This window comes from Pelophylax lessonae (genome assembly GCF_965119305.1).
Source record: "Pelophylax lessonae genome assembly, chromosome: 1".
Taxonomy (NCBI): domain Eukaryota; kingdom Metazoa; phylum Chordata; class Amphibia; order Anura; family Ranidae; genus Pelophylax; species Pelophylax lessonae.
In genome coordinates this window covers 880,136,237-880,158,953 of record NC_138768.1, presented here as the reverse complement: position 1 = coordinate 880,158,953, position 22,717 = coordinate 880,136,237, and the positions used below count along the sequence as shown (strand labels likewise).

Genomic DNA, 22,717 nt, shown 5'->3' with positions numbered 1-22,717 from the left:
AGAGACAGGCTCTCCCTATTGTCTGTGTATTGAGGTGTGATGTGGATTCTGTTAAGCCTGTCTGTCCCATTGATAAATGTTAATGAACTCACATATTGTTTCTGTCCAGATGGCTAGCTAATTAGTTCAGGTTAATTATATTTCTGTATACAATTTCATCTGCATATGATAATGTAATCAGGCAATCCCTGACCTGTGTGTAGAAATCTGATCAGGAGGGGGAGGTCCCTGCTGTATATAAATTCTGTGTGACTGTTCAATAAAGAGAGATTCCAGTTCAAGTTAAGTTGTTGGCTAGCTTTGTATGGGGGTGGCTGGAAAATCTGATATATTTGTTCACGACTGGGAGTAAGCCTTATACTGATGGAAGTCCACAAGTACAGTGTGGGTTGCGGTTCTGTTACACACAGGAGAGTAAACAGTGTTACTTTTCATCTCTCTATTTCTCCTCCTAACAGTTGTTGGCTTGTTACATTTTTTCTGGTAATAGAGTGTGAGTTCTTATAACCTCTTCTAGTTTGGCTTGTCATCCTTGTCTTGAATTTTCTGTATCAAAATAAATTCACATTGAACTGCTAAACCTTCGGTGTGGCGCTATTGTTCCCTCTATATGTTCAAAGAAACAATTGACAGCAGCAAACTAATAATCAATAAATAACAAATAAAAGCAAAAACTAAATAGAATTAAACAACTACCATTCATTTACAAACAACAACAGTAACAATACTACTTCTACTACTACTACTACTACTATTACTACTACTACTACTACTACTAATAATAATAATAGTAATGATATTGATAAGAAGAATCTACCTCTGTATTTATTGTACCCAGGAAATTGAACATAATATATGTAAACTGATCTTTGTTTGTTCACAGTATTAGAAGACGCGGATCACACAGCATTCGGAATTCCATTTGTACTCGGTGCGCAATGAGTAAAACAGAAGATCTGGAGATGGAGTCGGGTAATTCTGAGCTTTGATCTGATCATGTAGGATGCTGGTTTTGGATGGAGTGAAGATGCATTAGAACCATGAGTACAAAAAGAAGAATAGTGTTGGGAGTTTAGGATTATCTAGGTGCCTGTAGAAGTTGCATGTGGACTATTTATGTGAAATCCAGGCTGGGAGCTTCTCCACACCAATGGATATTATTATTATTATACAGGATTTATAGAGCGCCAACAGTTTGTGCAGCACTTTACAACATGAGGGCGGACAGTACAGTTACAATACAATTCAATACAGGAGGAATTAGGGGGCCCTGCTCGTTAGAGCTTACAATCTATCCATTATCTCCTTTGTATGTTGCTGTAAAAGTCTAAGATTGAAGCCTCCCACTAGAAGTGTATTGTTCAGCCACATATTGATTCCAAAATACAGTAAAACTTTGGATTGGGAGCATAATTGGTTCTGGAAACATGCTTGTAATTCAAAGCACTCTTATTTTCCCCATAAGAAATAATGGAAACTCAGATGATTCGTTCCACAACCATTTATTCATAAATCCTTCAGTTTATAGTCCATATAAAAAGATTCTAGCAATGTGATTGGTTGTGTAACCATAAAATGTCCATCCACAAATGGCGCCTCCACAAGGGGATCTGAAGCAAAATCCAGCAGGAGCTACAGAGTATAAAAGAGAGGAGAGGAACCTCTGGGTGAATCAAGATGGAAAAGGACCTGGGGGTCCTGGTGGACAACAGGCTTTGCAGTGGCATGCAATGCCAAGCCGCTGCAAGCAAAGCTAACAGAATACTGGGATGTATAAAAAAGGGGATTCACTCCAGAAATAAAGAGATTATTCTCCCACTCTACAAGACTCTGGTCCGGCCACATCTGGAGTATGCTGTCCAGTTCTGGGCACCGGTCCTCAGGAAGGATGTGCTGGAACTGGAGAGAGTCCAGAGAAGGGCAACAAAAATAATTAGGGGAATGGAGGACATCAGCTATGAGGAAAGACTACAAGCACTGAACCTATTCTCTCTGGAGAAGAGATGATGAGAGGGGATATGATATCAATGTACAAATACTGTACTGGCAATCCTAGCATAAAGAACAAACTTTTTAGGGAAAGGGAATACAATAAGACACGTGGCCACTCACTAAAACTAGAGGAAAAACGGTTTAACCTTAAAGTATGCAGGGGGTTCTTTACTATCAGAGCAGTAAGGATGTGGAATTCTCTTTCACAAGCAGTGGTATCAGCAGGGAGCATCGATAGTTTCAAAAAACTATTAGATGGGCACCTTAAAGACCACAACATACAGGGATATACAATGTACAACATACAGGGGTATACAATGTACAACATACAGGGGTATACAATGTACAACATACAGGGGTATACAATGTACGGTTAACAGCAAACACACACACATCATAGGTTGAACTGGATGAACTGATGTCTTTTTTCAACCTCACAAACTATGTAACTATGTAAGGTGCCTCTAAGTGTAGCAATATGGTTACATTTAATGAAGGTTCAACATTTAGCAACTCAAATGCCTGATGATTAAAAGACGCACATCTAAGTATGCCGGCATCCGGGGCAAAGCTGTCCACAAAGACCTTCCTCCGCACTGCCGGCTCTCACCACTGTCAGTCTGCAGTTGTGACCAGGAAGACTACCCTGCAGTAGAGCGATCTGAAAGCGAGGCTTGAATCCCTCATGGAGCGCAGTGTGGAAGGGATGACATTGATGGTGGTGAGGAGGACGGTCTATGTGGACAGCTTTACCCCCGGATGCCGGCATACTTAGATGGGCCTGTTTTAGTCATCAACCATGTGAGTTTCTAAATGTTGTACCTTCATTAAATATAACCATGTTGCTACCCTTAGAGGTGCCTTCTCTTCTCTTTTATACTCTGTTGTGACGTGACGCTACTTGTATATTAAGACATCACTTGTTTATCAAGTCAAAATTTAATAAAACCTTTTGCTTGTCTTGCAAAACGCACTCAAACCAACGTACTCTCAATCCAAGGTTTTACTGTAGCGTAATGCATTTCAAGGGCCAGAAGAAAAACCTTCATCAGGGCTTGAAACAATGATCTGTGGATATTGGACTCAGTAAGGCACATGTGGTTTTTGAACCTGGTGTTAGGCAGCTTTCCAGTTTCTCCTGTCAGCTGAGAGTTTAAGAGTCTTCTCAGACTCCTAGTTGTTCCCACCAGACTTATAGTTGTTCCCACCAGAGTTATAGTTGTTCCCTTCAGCTGTAGTGTTATGGGTCTTCTCAGACTCCCAAATGTTCTCATCAGCTGCTGGATAACAAGTCTACTCACATACCCCCACAGGGGTGTCCAAACTATGGCCCTCCTGCTGTTCAGGAACTAAAATTCCCATGAGGCATTGTAAATCTCTGACATTCACAGACATAACTAGGCATGATGGGAATTGTAGTTCCTGAACAGCTGGAGGGCCATAGTTTGGACATAGCTGCGCCTAGCTGGATTGGTTCTCAGAGCAGGAAACACCTTCCTTAAACCCTTATCAGCCTCTTCGCTTGCAATTGTGTTAGTTTCCTGGCTCACTATCTCTCTCCTTGTCTGACCCAGCTCTGCTGTGACCTGTAAGACCTTGCAGTTCCAAACCAAGAAATAGGGGAGCATGCTTGCCCACTGGGCTCAAGAATAGGGGTGCAGGCATCAGATAATAGTCATCCAGAGGTGACGACAAAGGAAGTATGAGATGCTACTCTCCCGTCCCGATATATGTGTGTGTGTGTAATGGCCTCAGCCAGTGCCGCTCCACTGACCATGCCCACTGATGTGTTTCGCCCCACCCACCAGGGCTAAGTCATGGAGCTCTATGGCTAAGCCCCCGGTGGGTGGGGTGAAATGCGTCAAGGTGTGGTCCATGGAGTAGCACTGGCTGAGGCCATTACACACACACATACTGTGCATCCACATGAATTGGGTGAAAAGAGCTCTACTATTTTCTTGGATTTCCTTGACGCTCTGCTGTGACCTGTAAGACCTTGCAGTTCCAAACCAAGCAAGAGAGGAGTATGCTTGCCCACTAGGGCTTAAGAATAGGGGTGCCGACATTAGATATCAGTCATCCAGAGGGGACGACTAAGGAAGTATGAGATGCTGCTCTCCCATCCCCATCCACGTGGATGCATGTGTGTGTGTAATGGCCTCAGCCAGTGCCGCTCCACTGACCATGCCCAGTGACGTGTTTCGCCCCATCCACCGGGGCTAAGTCATGGAGCTCTATTGCTAAGCCCCCAGTGGGTGGGGTGAAATGCGTCAAGGTTGGGTCCGTGGAGCGGCATTGGGTGAGGCTGTTACAAACACACATACTGCGCATCCACATGAATTGGGTGAAAAGAACTCTACTATTTTCTTGGATTTCCTTGACGCTCTGCTGCGACCTGTAAGACCTTGTAGTTCCAAACCAAGCAAGAGAGGAGTATGCTTGCCCACTGGGGCTCAAGAATAGGGGTGCCAACATCAGATATCAGTCATCCAGAGGTGACGACAAAGGAAGTATGAGATGTTGCTCTCCCATCCATGTGGATGTATGTGTGTGTGTAATGGACTCAGCCAGTGCCGCTCCACCGACCATGCCCAGTGACGTATTTCACCCCACCCACCGGGGCTAAGTCATGGAGCTCTATTGCTAAGCCCCCAGTGGGTGGGGTTAAATGCATAAAGGTTTGGCCAGTGGAGCAGCACCGGCTGAGGCCGTTACATACACATACTGTGCATCCACTTGAATTGGGTGAAAAGAGCTCTGCTATTTTCTTGGATTCCCTTGTTTTTGACCTTTGCCTTGTAACTGGATTACTCTTTGGATTGATGTCTGAACTTGACCTTGGATTGTTAGCTGGACTATATTTGCTTGCCACCAACCCTGGCCTCAAAACGGTTTTAGGATGTATACAGTACATGCTTGCTACTTTCTTTGAACGTGGATTGTTCTAGGATTCTTCTACCAGCTGCTGTCTACTGTCTGGCCAGCCTCGGGACTGCAGGTAGCCTTCCTTGTTTCAGCCGCTCAGTCCCTGTGCCATCTGGCCAGGATCTATAGCATCATAATCTAAAACCTGGGGGAAACCATGTACTTGTAGACCTGCTTGCCCTAAAGTGGTTGTAAAGCCACTTTGTCATGTTCATTTAATCCCCGGTGTTAGATAACGTTATGTGCCCCAGTGTATGTGCTTTTTAAAAAATATGCAGATTTGTACCTTTTTTCAGAGCACCTCTCTGCGCTCACGTGACTGCTCGCCACTCTCCTCTTTCAGTCTGACAACTAGAGCGGGAGGAGACTAGAACCCCCACTTATGTGAGCTGGAAGGAGAGGAGGAGAGTGCCAGGCGGTCACGTGAGCGCAGAGAGGCGCTCTGCAATAAGGTACAAATGGTCATATTTTTTATAAAACACATACACTGGGGCACATAACGTTATATAACACTGGGGATTGTATGAACATAACAAAGTTATGATAGCAGCAGGAGGGAAGGGGTGGGGAGCAGAGCGGCACTGTCACTGGCTGACAGGTGGGGGGGAGGAAGACAGAGGAGAGCTGCAGATGATGGAGGCACGTAAACTGACCACGGTATCAGGGGCTCAAAAGCCATGATAAACGTGGTCTGTTTACAGAGGGGAGGGCAGCACCAGGCAGGATCAGCCAGGTATTTTGGATTATACAAAGGTCCTAATTACACAGCAAAAGCACTGTGCTGTTACTCGTGCTTTACGGGAACAGGATCAATATTTTTCTCAAGCTCTGACCTATGAAACACATTGGAGCATCACTTCTGTCATGTGTAAGATGCCAAGAATGGAACAAGATGCCTTCCATGTGTAGTGCTCCCTCCCATAGAATCCCACCATTTTTAGGTCCCTGGGTTCTTTTTCTCATAGTTATACCCACAGCCAGGCACACAGTCACTCCTTTGGTTCATTAACCAGTCCAGGGGTATGTTTTTCTGATGCTTTATTGCAGAACTTGAACTTGGATAGGTTTAGGGTAACTGTGGGATACTCCAGAAAATTTAGGCAGCAATTTGAGGACACAAATATTGGACTGAGCTATACCAGTCCACCATGAACAATGTCCCCTTTGAGCAACACTGACTCTAGCACACAAGGCATGGCAACAGTACATAGGGATCCCAGGGATCTCTCACACCAATCTGTACTTACTAATGTCCTTGCATAATTGAAAGCCTCCTTCCAATATCTTCCACACCTCTCCAGTGACACCAGACCAGATCTCCAGACCAAAGTCCCTTGGTCACCTCCAGCAAATTTTAGCAGAATAGGCCCCCACAGCTGGGACCTCAATAAGTAGCAGGCACATGGCAAGTCTACCCAAAAGGGCAGCAGCCCTCCAGGATGTGATCTTCTCCTTTTAGGACAAGACCCTTCTGCTTTAAACCCCAGGCTATTTATGCTCCTTCCGAGCCACCATCTGGGCACTACTCCCCAGGGATTGATCAATTGAGGGGAAACCTTACAATGGGGGCACTAGTTCTGTTGACAATCACGGATTTCCTCACTTTGGAGGGATTTCCTTTCACTTTTTTTATTTACGCTCCCTCCAAGCCACCATATGGGCACCACACCCCGGGGATTGGCCATGGCTGCATAAATATTCAGCTATTTCAGTCCACTATCTCCCAGAACCTTCCAGACAGACAGAGGGAAGCAGACAACCCTGCATCCAGTGAGATACAGAACAGACCAAAATAATCAAATGCAGCTCAGCTGATTACAGTGGGCCAATAACTACATTGACCTAACCTAGCGCTTATCTAGGAGGGTACTACACATGTCCAAAGATGAAAAGCTTCAAACTGGAAGAAGCAGTGTAGAAAATGGCAGCAATGGCAGAAAAGATGAGTAGATATACAAAGTATATTCCTCGCGCCAAGGAATGTGTATTATAAAATTGTGATAATAAAAATATAAATACGACTCTAGTTAATAAAATCTATATAAATATAGGTATAGTTGTGATAAATTAGCAGCTGCTATATGTAAAAGATAGTTTGGATGTAAATGATCTCATAGGGGGATCAAATATAGCGCTTGCTTAAAAAAACTTCTGATACCACGATATATAAGTATAGGCTTCACATAGGGGCGTGGCCGGATGTGAGCGAGGGTAGACGTGCCGGACCGGAGCTCTCTGTTAATCCTGCAACTTACCTCCGTTTTCGGTGTGCGGTGGGGCTGCTCTCCTATACCATCTTGTGGGGGAAGCTCTCAGGTCTCCAGCGATGCCATCCTCGACCCCAAAACCCGCCCGGCAGCCGCCACAGGACCAGCGCCAGACCCGCTCCGTCAAGAGCCAGGGCTCGGGCTCCGCCTCCGCCATCTTGGCGCCAACGTCTTCCCGGAAGAGCGGTGGTACGGGTGCAGGCATGGAGTCTCAGAAGCCTACGGACCCCGTGCTCTCCGGCACTTCTCAGGGACAGGCTCAGGAGGTGGTCGCGGACCAGCGGGCGATCACGGCCCCCATCCTAGAAGCCATAGATGCTTGCAAAGCGGCATTGATGGTGCGCATAGATCACCTGGCATCGGAGTGCACGCTCATCCGCCATGACCTGGATAAATTCAGGGGGAGACTCACTGCTGCAGAGGATCGCATCTCGGAGGTGGAGGACAGCTCACACTCCCATGGCGCTCAGCTGGCTGAACTCCAGAACATTGTGAAATCCTTGCAACACCGAGCTGACGATGCGGAGGATAGACAGCGCCGGAATAATGTAAGGGTGGTGGGGCTTCCTGAGGGGCTGGAGGGGAAAAAGCCTGCTACATTTGCGGAGCAGTTCTTCAAACAACTGCTCTCTCTGGAGAATTTACCCCCCACGTATGTGGTAGAAAGGGCTCATAGAGTGCCAACTGGGGCCAGACCCCCTGGAGCCCCCCCCCCGTCCGTTCCTGGTGAAGTTCCTCAATTACAGGGACAGAGACATGCTCCTCTCGGAGGCGCGGAAACACCCTGAACTTCGCTTTGAGAACGCGCGTGTCATGCTATTCCCCGATTTCTCGGCGGAGACACAACGCCGCAGGCGTTCCTTTACGGATGTCAGGAAGCGCCTAAGGGCCAAGGAACTTATCTATAGCATGCAATATCCTAGCAGGCTCAGAGTACAGTACAAGGGCTCGGTGAAATTCTTTGACACTCCTCAAGAGGCTTCGGACTGGCTGGATGGCGTGTGATGAGTCCTGACTGCCAGTGCTCTCGGCTGGCTCCCCTTTGGATGTGGTCCGTTTTTTCTTTTTACTTTTTTTTTGTTTTCCTGTTGTACGCTGCCCCTGCTGACTTTCTCCTCCTGTCGTACCATTCTTTCTGGATATCTACGGCTTGTTGATGGTTTAGGAATGTCTACTTTTGGGGTTCCCTATCCTGCTATCTGGAGACTGGTTATTGGAGGAGGGGTGTGTCGTGGCGCCCTCCTTGCACACCGGGTGATCCGGTCTCAGAGACTCCATCGGAACTGTAAGAACATCTTCTTTACCGGACTGTTGCTCACATTGGAAAACTGACGTGCGTCACTGTTTTTTTTTGGGCAGTTTGGGATTGCAGCCGCATACCAGACTACGTTTTTCACGTTTTGGGAAAGCTCGTTTTTGTTCAACTTTCCCTTTTTCTTTGTTTGTTGGGGGGGTTGTTCTGGTATAATGGCATGGGGAGTTCTGCACCAGCACCTGTTTTTGTTTGCTCATGTATATTTTGAGGGGGTAATTTATGGGTCCCTTTTTTTTTTCATCCTGCCCATAGCCCTTACCTGGGCTCTGTGTAATTTTTTTCTAGATTCCCATGGCTGACAATATAAAACTTCTCTCATGGAATGTGAGGGGCCTGAACAATAAGTTCAAACGTGCCAGTGTCTTTCAGTATTTAAAGCTCATTAAGCCACATGTCATCCTCCTGCAGGAGACCCACCTTGATGGGAACTTGATTTTGGCTCTCCGTAGGCCGTGGATACAAAGGGCGTTTCATGCCACGTACTCCACCTATGCTAGAGGGGTCTCCATCCTCATTAGTAAATCTATCCCATGTTCGATCCAGCGGGTGATCTCCGATCCAGGGGGCAGATACGTGGCTGTGCTTTTGGATATGTACTCTGTTACCATGCTGTTGGTCGCTGTTTATGTGCCTCCACCTTTTCAGATACAACTGCTATATGATTTAACTGATAAGTTGGCTGAATATATGCATTTACCTGTACTGTTCATGGGTGATTTTAATGCCATCCTGGATGCTACCTTGGATACTTCCAACCCCAATAGACCGCCCTCGGTGGATCTGCTCACCTGGGCTTCCACGGTGGGCTTGACTGAACTTTGGAGATGGAAGCATCCGCTCTTGAGGGAATACTCTCACCTGTCCACCGCTCATCGTTCCTCTGCTCGCATAGATCTGGCGTTTGGTACTGCCAGAATGCAATCCCTTTTGACTGCCTCGGAATACAGGGCCGGGGGAGTGTCTGATCACAACCCGCTACTCTTGACAGTGAACCTCCAATTGGGGGCTGGAGTGCGGGGTTGGCGCCTGGCTGCGGGCTGGCTCCAACAGGATCAGGTCGCTTCCCACCTTGAAAAGTCGATCCAGTCATATTGGCCAGAAAATGTGGACTCAGCTGATCAGAGAGTGGTGTGGGAGGCATTTAAGTCAGTGGCGAGGGGAGAGTGTATATCGGCCATTAAATCCGCTAGGAAAGATCACAATGAGGAGGTGAGGATGTTACAGGAGGAGGAGCGGAGATGTGCGGAGGAGAACGCGGCCTTGCCGTCTGATTCCAGCTATGCTGCATTGCTGGAGGCGAGACGCCTTCTCTCTCTTCACGTCTCTGATCTTGCTCATACAGAAGCTAACAATCTACGGGCTTCTATATTCGCACAGGGCGATAAGAATGGCAAGTTCCTGGCACTGCTGGTGGCTGACCAGCAGCCGCCAGTTAATATCCCGCTTATCAGGGCCGCTGGGGGTGTGCTCAGGTCGGATCCTCGTGACATTTTGGAGACATTTACTGACTATTTTGAGGCCCTGTACGCCCCGCTACCGGATAGTGACTCTGTGCACGCGGATGCCCTCCTGGAGGGAGTTGACTTGCCATCCTTGTCGGCGGAGGATAGCGCCCTCATGGATGCTCCGATAACAACTTTAGAGGTGGCAAGAGCCATTGCGGCCTTCCCACCACATAAGGCCCCGGGTCCTGATGGTTTCCCTGCTGACTTTTACAAACAATACTCCGAACATTTAGCGCCTAGACTTAGCTCTCTGTTGCAGCACTGTTTGGAGGTGGAGGAACTTCCTCCCTCTATGATGGATGCCTATATGGTGCTGCTTCAGAAACCGGGTAAGGACCCCCTGGACTGCTCCTCGTATCGCCCTATCGCCCTTTTAAATATGGACCTTAAAATCCTGACGAAGGTCCTGGCCACTCGTTTGGCTGGGGTTATTCACTCATTGATAGACCCGGATCAGACGGGCTTTATGCCGGGTAAATCTGTGGACACTAACATTCGGCGATTGTTCACCCATCTTCAAATTCCTGGGGAGGCGTCGGGGCAGCGGGTGGTGGTCTCAATCGACTTTGAGAAGGCCTTTGATTCGGTCGACTGGGCCTTTATGCACAAGACGCTGGATCGTATGGGGTTCGGACCCAAATTCAAGACCTGGATCCGACTCCTTTACGCAAGCCCTAGAACAGCCATACGATTGGGCTATCTCACTTCTCCATATTTCCGGGTGGGGAGGGGGACGAGGCAGGGGTGCCCCCTTTCCCCATTCCTGTTTGCCCTTACCCTTGAACCCATCGCGACCGCACTGCGCAGCTCCCCGGCCGTGGGGTCGATTAAAGTCGGCTCTATTAAAGAATGTCTGGCGTTATATGCCGATGACATGCTGTTGTTCCTGGAGGATCCGGGTCCCTCCTTGAGGGCGGCCCTGTCCATCCTGAATGATTTTGGCAGGTGCTCAGGGCTTCGCGTTAACTGGAGTAAGTCCTCCATTTTGCCTCTCGATGACGGTGCTCGACCTGCTGCGGCCGGGGACCTGCCCCTTCGTTGGGTGGATAGCTTCACCTACTTGGGGATCAAGATAACTAGGCGTCCCCAGGATTATTTCTCGTTGAATTTGGCTCCTCTATTGCCTAAACTCCAACAAAATATCCAAGCTTGGAAGCGTCTACAACTTTCCTTATTAGGTCGTATTAGTGTCCTTAAGATGAAATTTCTGCCTGTAGTCTTATATTTCCTCCGCAATTCTCCGCTATGGGTACCACTGACCTTTTTCCGGAAGTTGGACAGCCTCGTCTATTCATTCCTCTGGTCGCCTGGGGTTCCCAGGATTGGCCTTCGGGCCCTCCAGGAACCGTGGGGTAATGGAGGCCTGGCACTGCCCGATTGGCGCAAGTATTATTTGGCAGGACAGATGGTGTTTGCGCGGCGCTGGCTGCGGGCGGACGGGGAGGATTCGGCGACAATCTTAGAGGCGGCCCACCTGGGCTCCTTCGAAACCCTTAGGTTGGCGCTGTTTAGGGGTCTGGGCTCAGATCTCCCTTTAACGCTCTCCATGAGGGCGACTGTAAGGGCTTGGGCCCAGTCATTGAAGTTGACATGCCCCAGTTATGTTGGATCCTCCCCGTCCGAGCCGTTGTGGATGAACCCTACCTTTCCTCATTTTCGTCACTTACCTGATTTGATGTTGTGGGCGACGCGGGGTGTAAAAACCTTGGGTGATGTAACAGCGGCGGGGGCTCTCTTGCCGTTTGACCGATTGCGGGAGAAATTCGACCTGCCTAGCGGCTTTATATTCAGATACCTCCAATTGCGGCATGCCTTTCAGGCCCAATTTGCCTCATCCTCTGTAGAGCTGTCTCCTTCGGACTTAGAATGCGTGTTGACCTGTGATACCACACTCAAAACTCTCTCCACTGTGTACAAGGATATGTTCCGACTTACACCCCCTGGCATAGTTAGATGTAAGGAAAAATGGACGGCTGAGGTGCCGGACCTACAGGGGGAGGACTGGGATGATGTATGGACGGAGCCTTTCAAATATTTAGTGGCTGCTAGGGACAAACTAATTCAATTTAAATTCCTCCACAGGATTTACTATACTCCGGCCCGTCTGGCCAGAATCTTCCCGACTTCGTCTGCGGAGTGTTGGCGTTGTTCCGCTTCCCCCGCAGATGCAACTCACATTTTTTTGGGGCTGTGGCCAAATTCAGCAGTTTTGGACTGCGGTGACGTCCTGTCTCGCCGAGGTGCTGCTGACTCCGATTCCGCGAACCCAGCGAGTCTGTTTGCTGGGTTTGGTGGAGGAGGTGGTCCCCTCGGTGGCCCACAGGACTTTGCTGAGTGTTCTTCTATTCTATGCCAAAAAGGCTATTTTACTACATTGGAAGAAGGTTTCCCCGCCATCCTTACTGTTCTGGAAAGGCCTAGTGAATGCAATGCTACCCCTATACAAAGCCACCTATGTCTCACGAGGTTGCCCGAAAAAATTTGACAAGGTTTGGAGGGCGTGGGTGGACTCCTCAGACACTGTGGGCTGAACTGCATATTGTGTAACTGTTATGAAGCTGGTGGATTGAACGCTCTATAGAAGTGTACTTATGCTGTCTTGTATTCTAGCTTTGTAGTCCTGCAAGAACAGCCAGATACTGGGTCTCTTTAATGTTGAATTGACATGTGTTGATCCCGGGTAGGGGGGTGATATGGTGTGTTGTTTATGAGAAGGGACCGAAGGTTGTTTACTCCGGAGGCCGGTGGTAGGTCGTGCTGTCCTTGGACGGTGGCCTGCGCTGACCCCCTGACCTCGACGCTCCTGGTCTTCTCAGGGTGCTGGTGGTCGTTTTTGGGTGGGTGGGGGGGGGGGGAGGTTGTTGTTGGGTTATTGTGTGCCTTTTTTGGCTGCTGTGTGTGTCTGTTTGTGTTACTCTGTTCTTTCTTTAAAAATCAATAAAAATAATTTTTCAAAAAAAGTATAGGCTTCACATAACCCTAAAGATTGTCTCATATACTGTATGGCAGCACAAATTGTGCAAAATAGGTGTGAATAAATAGGGTATGAATAAATATATTTAAAAATGTAAAAATATATAAAAATGAAATTTTATGACATAAATGAATGAATTCAAATTTCTTATATTATAGTGATTATATAAACATGTGGCAAAAAACTACGTGAATATAGGATTGTAGAAGAAAAATTATATAAATCAGAATATCCAAAATGTGAAAAAATTATATATTGCAATCCTCCCAACAAACTTATGTTAAATATAAAAAGAGTTCATTCAGTGTAAAGTGACTATTGTGCTTCAAATAAATCTACAAATTAAAGTGACTCCTGTGCTCCACAATATGGAAGGAATGAATGTCCTTAATGGCAGGTATATCTTCAATCTGGCAAAATCCTCTTCTATATGTATAAGTGAATTAAATCACTTACCAGAACAGGTGGGTTCTGTATGCCGTACGGCACCAGAACCATATAGGCTTGTGAAGCCCTCTGGGCTTTAATGGCTGTTGTCCCTCCGAATATCCCTCCGGGATCCTGGGATGCCTCCTCTGCCTTAAAAATGCTCACTCCCGACCATATATGAAGGAAAGAAAGAGGGACTCCAAATAGTGTGACAAACAAAAGAGAAAACAGGCGCCTCTGAGTTAAGACTGCGATTTAATATGGCAAACAAGTAATAAAAACTTACATCAAAGTAAGTATAAGCAGACAAGATGGGTCCTTCCGGTGTCCATGTGGAGGCTGGGGCTTGGAGTCATCACTGTGGGTCTGTAATCATCTCCTCTCTTCCTCTTCCTGTCCAGCAGAAAGTGGAGGGTGTCACAGCAGTGAGATGGAGGCTTGGACAGCAGGGTGAAACCGCAGTGAGATGGAGGCTTCTTGTCTGCTTATACTTACTTTGATGTAAGTTTTTATTACTTGTTTGCCATATTAAATCGCAGTCTTAACTCAGAGGCGCCTGTTTTCTCTTTTGTTTGTCACACTATTTGGAGTCCCTCTTTCTTTCCTTCATATATGGTCGGGAGTGAGCATTTTTAAGGCAGAGGAGGCATCCCAGGATCCCGGAGGGATATTCGGAGGGACAACAGCCATTAAAGCCCAGAGGGCTTCACAAGCCTATATGGTTCTGGTGCCGTACGGCATACAGAACCCACCTGTTCTGGTAAGTGATTTAATTCACTTATACATATAGAAGAGGATTTTGCCAGATTGAAGATATACCTGCCATTAAGGACATTCATTCCTTCCATATTGTGGAGCACAGGAGTCACTTTAATTTGTAGATTTATTTGAAGCACAATAGTCACTTTACACTGAATGAACTTTTTTTATATTTAACATAAGTTTGTTGGGAGGATTGCAATATATAATTTTTTCACATTTTGGATATTCTGATTTATATAATTTTTCTTCTACAATCCTATATTCACGTAGTTTTTTGCCACATGTTTATATAATCACTATAATATAAGAAATTTGAATTCATTCATTTATGTCATAAAATTTCATTTTTATATATTTTTACATTTTTAAATATATTTATTCATACCCTATTTATTCACACCTATTTTGCACAATTTGTGCTGCCATACAGTATATGAGACAATCTTTTGGGTTATGTGAAGCCTATACTTATATATCGTGGTATCAGAAGTTTTTTAAGCAAGCAATGGCAGAAAGACTGGGAATGGTGATCCTGGAATTCCCAGGTTGGTGGTCCTGGGAATGGTGATTCTGGGAATGGTGAACATGGAATTCCCAGGTTGGTGGTCCTGGGAATGGTGATCATGGAATTCCCAGGTTGGTGGTCCTGGGAATGGTGATCATGGAATTCCCAGGTTGGTGGTCCTGGGAATGGTGATTCTGGGAATGGTGATCATGGAATTCCCAGGTTGGTGGTCCTGGGAATGGTGATTCTGGGAATGGTGATCATGGAATTCCCAGCACTGGAGAAGGGTAAACCCAGATATATGTCTGCCATAATGTCCAGTCCAAGCATACTATACATGGATAGAACTAATGCTGCTCTCCAGTCTATTTTTTTTTTTTTATTAAAGTATAACTGAAAACCAACTTATTTTTAGTTTTGGATGGAGTGGGGAGGGATTAGAACCCCTGCCAGTTTTTATTGCTGTCTGTGCTCTCCATTTGTCCTGTTTAACATTATCATTGAAAGTGAAAGAAAATCCAAAACTTAGAGTGGCCACCAGAACAGAAATTGAGGGGAAACCTTCCAATGGGGACACTAGTTCTGTTGACAACCAGGGATTCCCTCACTTTAGAGGGATTCCCTCACTTCCTGTTGTGGCTATGGGAGGGACAGGAAGTGAAGGGAAATCTCCCCAAGAGGACACATTGCTGCGTGGTGTGGAGACAATAATTCCCACAGGCAGGTTCAAAAGTTCACAACAAGCCCGGTGGGAAGGCCAAGCAGCCAGGCACACTCACAGTTCAGTAGCGTGATAGGGTAGACTAAAACTGGAATGACAGCTTCTGTTGAGAGGGAACCAAATGCAGCCTAGTCCAATCGGGAGTCAGTCTGAAGGGATGAGGTCCTACACTTACCCTCCTCATCTGGAACCTTTTCCTAGTGCTCCTACTGTCCCTCACAGAAGGGGTACCTGTCCCTACTCTGTCCTCCTGCCAAAGTGTGCCAAAACCAGGTAACCAGGGCCCTAAATAGGCTCTGTCTGACCCAAGATGGGTGCTTGAGTCATATATGACAGCAACATCCAATAGGATAGCTTCCCCAGTGACCCAGAAAACCATCATCATTCCTCCTGACTTCCTCTCCAGCAACAGTGCCACTATGGCCGAGCGCCACCTGTTGTGGGGATAACAGACTGCAACCTGTCTACAACCTGACAAGGGTTATATTCATCCAAAATATTTAATAAAAATGATTTCCCTTTATTTCTAGTTCAAGTGGACAAATCATAACCAAGCAATAGGACACAAGTATTCCATTTGTAACCAATAAGAATTTAATAATGACAATACGTTCTTGTGATATCAGTATAGGTGTGTTATAGATGTAATAATTAGTATACAGTCAGAATTTGTTACTAGACATGTGTGGGTCGTTCCGAATCAAAATTTGGATGCATTTTTCATTATTCAAGTGTATCTGAATTTCCGAATGACAATTGTAACGAAAATAAACTGATCCGAAATAACTAAATGCAATTTCGAACAAAATTTGAATTTGAACTGTTTTCACATTGAATTCGAATTGTTATCGAATTTGAATTTCCGAAAAGAATAGAATAGAAAATAAAGGAATAGAATGGAAAAGAATATAATAGAAAATAATATAATAGAATAGAGTAAAACAAAACAGAATAGAAAATAAAATAATAGAAAAAAAATTGAAAAGAAAATAAAGGAATAGAATAGAAAATGAAAGAAATTAAAAGAATAGAGTGAAACAGAACAAAATAGAATAGAAAATAAAAGAACAGAATAAAATAGAATAGAAAATAAAGGAATAGAACAGATTAGAATGGAATAGACAAAAAAAATAATAGAACAGAAAAAAATAGAAAGAATATAACCATCTTCTGAAATTTGAATTTGAATTAGAATGAATTCAAATATAATAGAAAAGATTAAAATAGAAAAGAATAGAATGGAAAAAAAAACAATAGAATAAAATAGAGATAATATTTTGAATTTGGAAAAGGAGAAATTCAAAATCGAATAGAATACAAAAGAATGGAGTAGAAAATAAAATAATTGAATATAAAATAATAGAAAAAAAATAGAATGGAAAAAAAACAATAGCATAAAATAGAGATAATATTTTGAATTTGGAAAAGGAGAAATTCAAAATCGAATAGAATAGAAAAGAATAGAGTAGAAAATAAAATAATTGAATATAATAAAATAGAATAGAATAAAATAAAGAATAGAATATAAAGAATATAACCATTTCCCAAAATTTGAATACAATACAAAATAATTGATTAGAATAGAATAGAAAATAATGGAATAGAATAAAAAAAAATACAATAGAATGAAATAAAATATAAAGAATAAAACCATTTTCTGAAATTTGAATTTTGATTAGAATACATTTGAATTTGAAAACAATAAAAAAGAATAGAATATAAAAAAGAATAGAGAAGAATATAATAGAATAGGAAAAAAATCAATAGATTAAAATAGAAAGAATATAACCTTTTTCAAAAATTTGAAAAATTAATTCAAAATGGAATAGAATAGAAAAGAATAGAGTGTAAAAAAAATAGAATAGAAAATAATGGAATAGAATAAAGGCTAGAATAGAAAAGAAAGAATACAACCAATTCCCAAAATGTTAATAGAATAGAAAAGAATGGAGTAGAAAATAAAATAATTGAATATAATAGAATAGAATAAAGAATAAAATATAAAGAATATAACCATTTCCCAAAATTTGAATACAATACAAAAGAATAGATTAGAATAGAATATAAAATAATAGAATAGAATAAAAAAATTAGAATAGAATGAAATAAAATAGAAGGAATAAAACCATTTTCTGAAATTTGAATTTTGATTAGAATACATTTTAATTTGAAATCAATAAAAAAGAATAGAATAGAAAAAAAGAATAGAGAAGAATAGAATAAAATGTAAAAAAACAATAGATTAAAATAGAAAGAATATAACCTTTTTCAAAAATTTGAAAAACAAATTCAAAATGGAATGGAATAGAAAAGAATAGAGTGGGAAAAAAATAGAATAGGAAAGAATGGAATAGAATAAAGGCTAGAATAGAAAAGAAAGAATACAACCAATTCCCAAAATTTTAATAGAATAGAAAAGAGTAGATTAGAATAAAAAATAATAGAATAGAATAGAAAAAATAGAATAGAAAGAATACAACCATCTTATGAAATTCAAATTTTCAATAGAATATACTGGAATTCAAATAGAATAGAAAAGAAAAGAAAAGAACAGAAGAGATTAAAAAGAATATAACAATAAGAAGCATCTTCCGAAATTCGAATTTTGAACAGAACAGATTTGAATTCGAATAGATTACAAAAAAAATAGAAAATAGAATATAATGGAAAATGAAAAGAATAGAAAAGAATAGAATTGAATAGAAAATAGAATAGAATGAAATAGAAATAATATGACCATCTTCAAAAATTTGAATTTCAAATAGAATAAATTTGATTTTGAATGTAATCTGTTTCGAATTTGAATGGAATTCAAATTTGAGTTTATTTGAATTTTCCTGAGTTTGGTCAAATTGAGTTCAATTCGATCAAATTCAGAAGATTTGAATTGATTCTAATTAAATTATCAAAATGAATTCCGAAAACTAATTTACCAAATTTAATTACAAAATATTATGTAAATAACGAGTCGAAAGGAAACACATTGGTTCGTTCTGCACATGTCTATTTGTTACAAAGAATAAAGATCAGCAGCACTAAGATGCAAAAAATGTTTGGCGCCTTCCAGTCAGGGTTTAGATTATCTTTAATAAACCTGAATCAAATTTAAAGGCCGTTCCAAGCAAACTGTGAAGACGGGATCTATGGTGCCAAGAGAGATCTATGGTGCCAAGAGATAATGAGTGGAAGGTTCAGACTGGCACTCAGAGAGAAGCATTATATCTGCATAGCATTGCTTGAAAACCCTTTCTGGAACATGAAATTGTTCAAAATCTTTATTATGGTCTCTTTTTATCCTCAGATGAAATGATGAATAAGGAAACAAATGATAACGGTGAGTTTTCATATGATAAGCATCTTCCACTGTCATCTTTACCCCCGAAGAAGCCGCTGCTCAGATCTCCCTCTTCCAAGTTCCAATGGCTGTCTTTCCCAGACGGCCATTGGGACTTGGAAGAGCGGATCTGAGCACACCATATTCTCCGACACACCAGGGTAGAAGGGTGGACATTTATTCTAACAACACACCATAACTCAACATCCAAATGAATGGAAAGCAGCAAAATAACGCTTCAATCAGTAAATAAAAACAGTTACATACAAAATGAATGTATAACTCAGTCAAGGAACAAAGGGGGCCGATTAATTTATCCCTGTGACAGGAGTCACTTTAGGTGGGGGGCTCATGGAACCCAGAATACCTTAGAGAGGTCAGGAACTCCTTGTCCAGCTTAGTAAACAACAAAGGGGGCCGATGAATTTACCCCTTTGACAGGAGTAACTTTAGGTGGGGGGCTCGTGGAACCCAGATTACCTTAGAGAGGTCAGGAACTCCTTGTCCAGCTTAGTAAAGAACAAAGGGGGCCGATGAATTTACCCCTTTGACAGGAGTAACTTTAGGTGGGGGGCTCTTGGAACCCAAATGACCTTAGAGAGGTCGGGAACTCCTTGTCCGGCTTAGTAAAGAACAAAGGGGGCCGATGAATTTACCCCAGTGACAGGAGTCACTTTAGGTGGGGGGCTTGTGGAACCCAGATTACCTTAGAGAGGTCGGGAACTCCTTGTCCAGCTTAGTAAAGAACAAAGGGGGCCGATGAATTTACCCCTGTGACAGGAGTCACTTTAGGTGGGGGGCTCATGGGACCCAGATTACCTTAGAGAGGTCAGGAACTCCTTGTCCAGCTTAGTAAACAACAAAGGGGGCCGATGAATTTACCCCTTTGACAGGAGTAACTTTAGGTGGGGGGCTTGTGGAACCCAGATTACCTTAGAGAGGTCAGGAACTCCTTGTCCAGCTTAGTAAAGAACAAAGGGGGCCGATGAATTTACCTCTGTGACAGGAGTCACTTTGGTTGGAGGGCTCGTGGAGCCCAGATTACCTTAGAGAGGTCGGGAACTCCTTGTCCAGCTTCCCCAGCCTCTCTTATGTGTAAGTCACCCTGTGTCTATTAGGGGCACAGGATGACTGAGGACCCCAGTCAGGTCTGCACTAATCACACTCGCTGTGCAACCACACCGGAGTCAGCATTTCGTGTTACCCCAGTTATCCTGGGTTCTACATGTGTGGTTTGTGTTGAAAGAATGAAGGGCCTCTTTCACTTGGACAAACAGTATATCATGGCGCTCTGCTAGTGTAGGTAGGTGGTGAATGCAGACATATGGAAAAAGGTTGGTATGAGGGGAATAGGGAGGGGGGCGGGGGGGGGAAAGGGCTGTTATTAGTTCCAATCTGTAATGGATAGTAGAAGAGGCAACATTCAGCGGCTACCAGCTGGAGCAAGGAGGGACTCTGGAGGACAAGAAACAGGAGAGAGCGGCGCCGGTTTAGTGTAGCAAATGATTTAATAGATTACAAGTATCATGAAAACTCACTTCAAGGTAAGGGTAAAACTGTGTAGTACGGATGAAAGTTCATCTGCTTCCTTCCTGGTGGGTGCAGCGCGGAGTAGGAGTGGTCCTGTGGGGAGGCTGGTTGTAGGCAGCTGTAGCCTGCAGGTCGGCCGCAGTGGAGGACTCGCGGCCGTGTTCCGGCTTCCGGGCTTATAACGTCACATTCGGTTAGGAGGAAGAACAGGAAGTGCGCGCGGTTGGAGCATCCATGCTCCTTCGTCAGGCTAACAGGGGTGGGGTTTATTATTATTAAGTGCCTGTATCCCATTGTTCTATTGTTTCTGTCTGCCTTGGAATCAACCTATTATGGGATGTATATGTGTATGTGGATTAGCTGCTAGAGGGGAGGGGGGATTGTCACAGAGTGGATATCTCTTTGTGCCTGTGTTTGAAAAAACAGTCTTATGCTTCTTACCACCCTACACTGATGTCTCGACAAGTGACTGGGTGGGGTAAGGGATCTTGGATCATGCTGGTACCAGGCAAGGGAAACTTATACGGCGGACATACTCTTCTTGAGTAAGGAGGTCTGTCACAACCCCTAATCCTTATAAAAAGGGGGGTCCTGACTATGGGGTGATACGAAGAAAGGGGTCTGACCATCTTTGGTAATCCCTCTCCCACTAGGCAGTGCCCAAATCAGGCGTTGGAACACTCAAATGTGAGTGCCACAATCCTGGGTGTAAATGTCCAAATGGTGTCCCAAGCAGGCAATACATGTTCCTGTAAATAATTTCCAGAGTTTATAGCCAGCAGCCTCTCGCCTTTACATAAGATGACAACTTGCCTTCAGGCTCAGTGATGCCAGCTGTGGTGACATCCTCCCCATGACCAGGCAGCAACATCAGGCTTGACAGTGGCATTCCCAAAGATTAGGAGATATCAGGGACTTAGCCTCTCTTCCTTTTCTTCTTCTGCAGAGTCCTGGTATTGCTGGGATCTTTAGTTCCAGGACCAATCTGAAGTACAGGCTCAGTCTCCCTGGGGCAACATCCCCCGGAAGTCATAGCTCCTCCCAGCAGGCTCCGTCCTTCCCAGGATGCACATCAGTTCAGTTTCCTCTTCCTCTCTGTATTCCCAGGTGGTGGGCTGGGCTTCCTAAGGCTACATACACATCCCTGCGGCAGCTGTGTCCAATTTCTATCTTTTCTCACACACAGCCGCTCTGACTCTGTGAGCTTGAGGAGATGAGATGAGGGTGTGGCAGCAGTAGTAGTAGCCTGGTCCGTGCTGTCAACTAGAGCAGTACTGTAGACCAGGAAGCAGCAGACCAAGGGCTACACACACACACACATATATATATACTGTATATATATATATATATATATATATATATATATATACATACAGAATATACTGATCAGCCATAACATTCTGGCCACCCATCTTATATTGAGTAGGTCCCCTTTTGCCAGCAAAACCGCTCTGACTCATCCAGGTATGGACTCCACTGGACCTCTGAAGGTATGCTCTGGTATTAGGAGTCCTTCTTAAACAATTTCTGGGGTGTGGCAGGGTGCATTATCCTGCTGCAAGAGGCCCCTGCCATCAGGAAATTAAGGGTGTACTTGGTCACCAACAATGTTTAGGTAGTTGGTACATTTTAAAGAAATATCCACATAAATGGCAGGACCCAGGGTTTCCCAGCAGAAAATTGCCCAAAGCATCACACTGCCTCCGCCGACTTGTCTTTTTCCCACACTTCATCCTGGAACCATCTCCTTCCCAGGTATGAGACTCACCCACACATGCACATGATATAAAAGAAAATGTGATTCATCAGACCAGGCCACCTTCTTCCATTGCTCCAGTTCTGATGCTCATGTGCCCATTGTAGGTGCTTTTGGCTGTGGACACAGGTTAGCATGGACACCCTGACTGGTCTGCTGCTCCCCAGCCCCATACACAACAAATTGCGATGCCTTGTGTGTTCTGACACTTTTTTTTATCACAACCAGCATTCACTTTTTGAGCAATTATCAGACCACACAGGCCAGTTTTCCCTCCCTACCTCCATCAATGAGCCTTCGATCCCCACCCCCATCGATGCACTTTCCCCCCCACCGCCATCAATGAGCCTTCCCTCCCCACCCACCTCCATCAGTGAGCCTTTCCTCCCCACCTCCATTAATGAACCTTCACTCTCAACCCCCATCAATAAAACCTTCCCTCCCAACCTCCCTCAATGAGCATCCCCACCTCCATCAATGAGCCTTCCCTCCTCATCACCATCAATGAGCCTTCCGTACTCACTTCCATCAATGAGCCTTCCCTCCCCACCTCCATCAATGAGCCTCCTTCTCACCTCCATCAATGAGCCTTCCCTCCATACCGCCATCAATGAGCCTTCCCTCCCCACCTCCATCAATGAGCCTTTCCTCCTTACCTCCATCAATGAGCCTTCCCTCCATACCTCCATCAATAAGCCTTCC

General features: G+C 44.2%; 1 protein-coding gene across 1 annotated transcript in view; it reads left to right on the top strand.

Annotated features, from left to right (window-relative positions):
* Nucleotides 1-886: 886 nt before the first annotated feature.
* Nucleotides 887-22,717, top strand: part of LOC309550578 (uncharacterized protein) — a gene marked incomplete at its 3' end in the record, with an annotated part of 80,641 nt that continues 58,810 nt past the window's right edge. Inside the window, exons 1-2 of the mRNA XM_082250925.1 lie at nucleotides 887-972; nucleotides 18,697-18,729. Of these exons, the coding sequence (XP_082107051.1) occupies nucleotides 939-972; nucleotides 18,697-18,729 (67 nt within the window). The 5' untranslated portion in view covers nucleotides 887-938. The remainder of the gene's footprint in view (nucleotides 973-18,696; nucleotides 18,730-22,717) is intronic.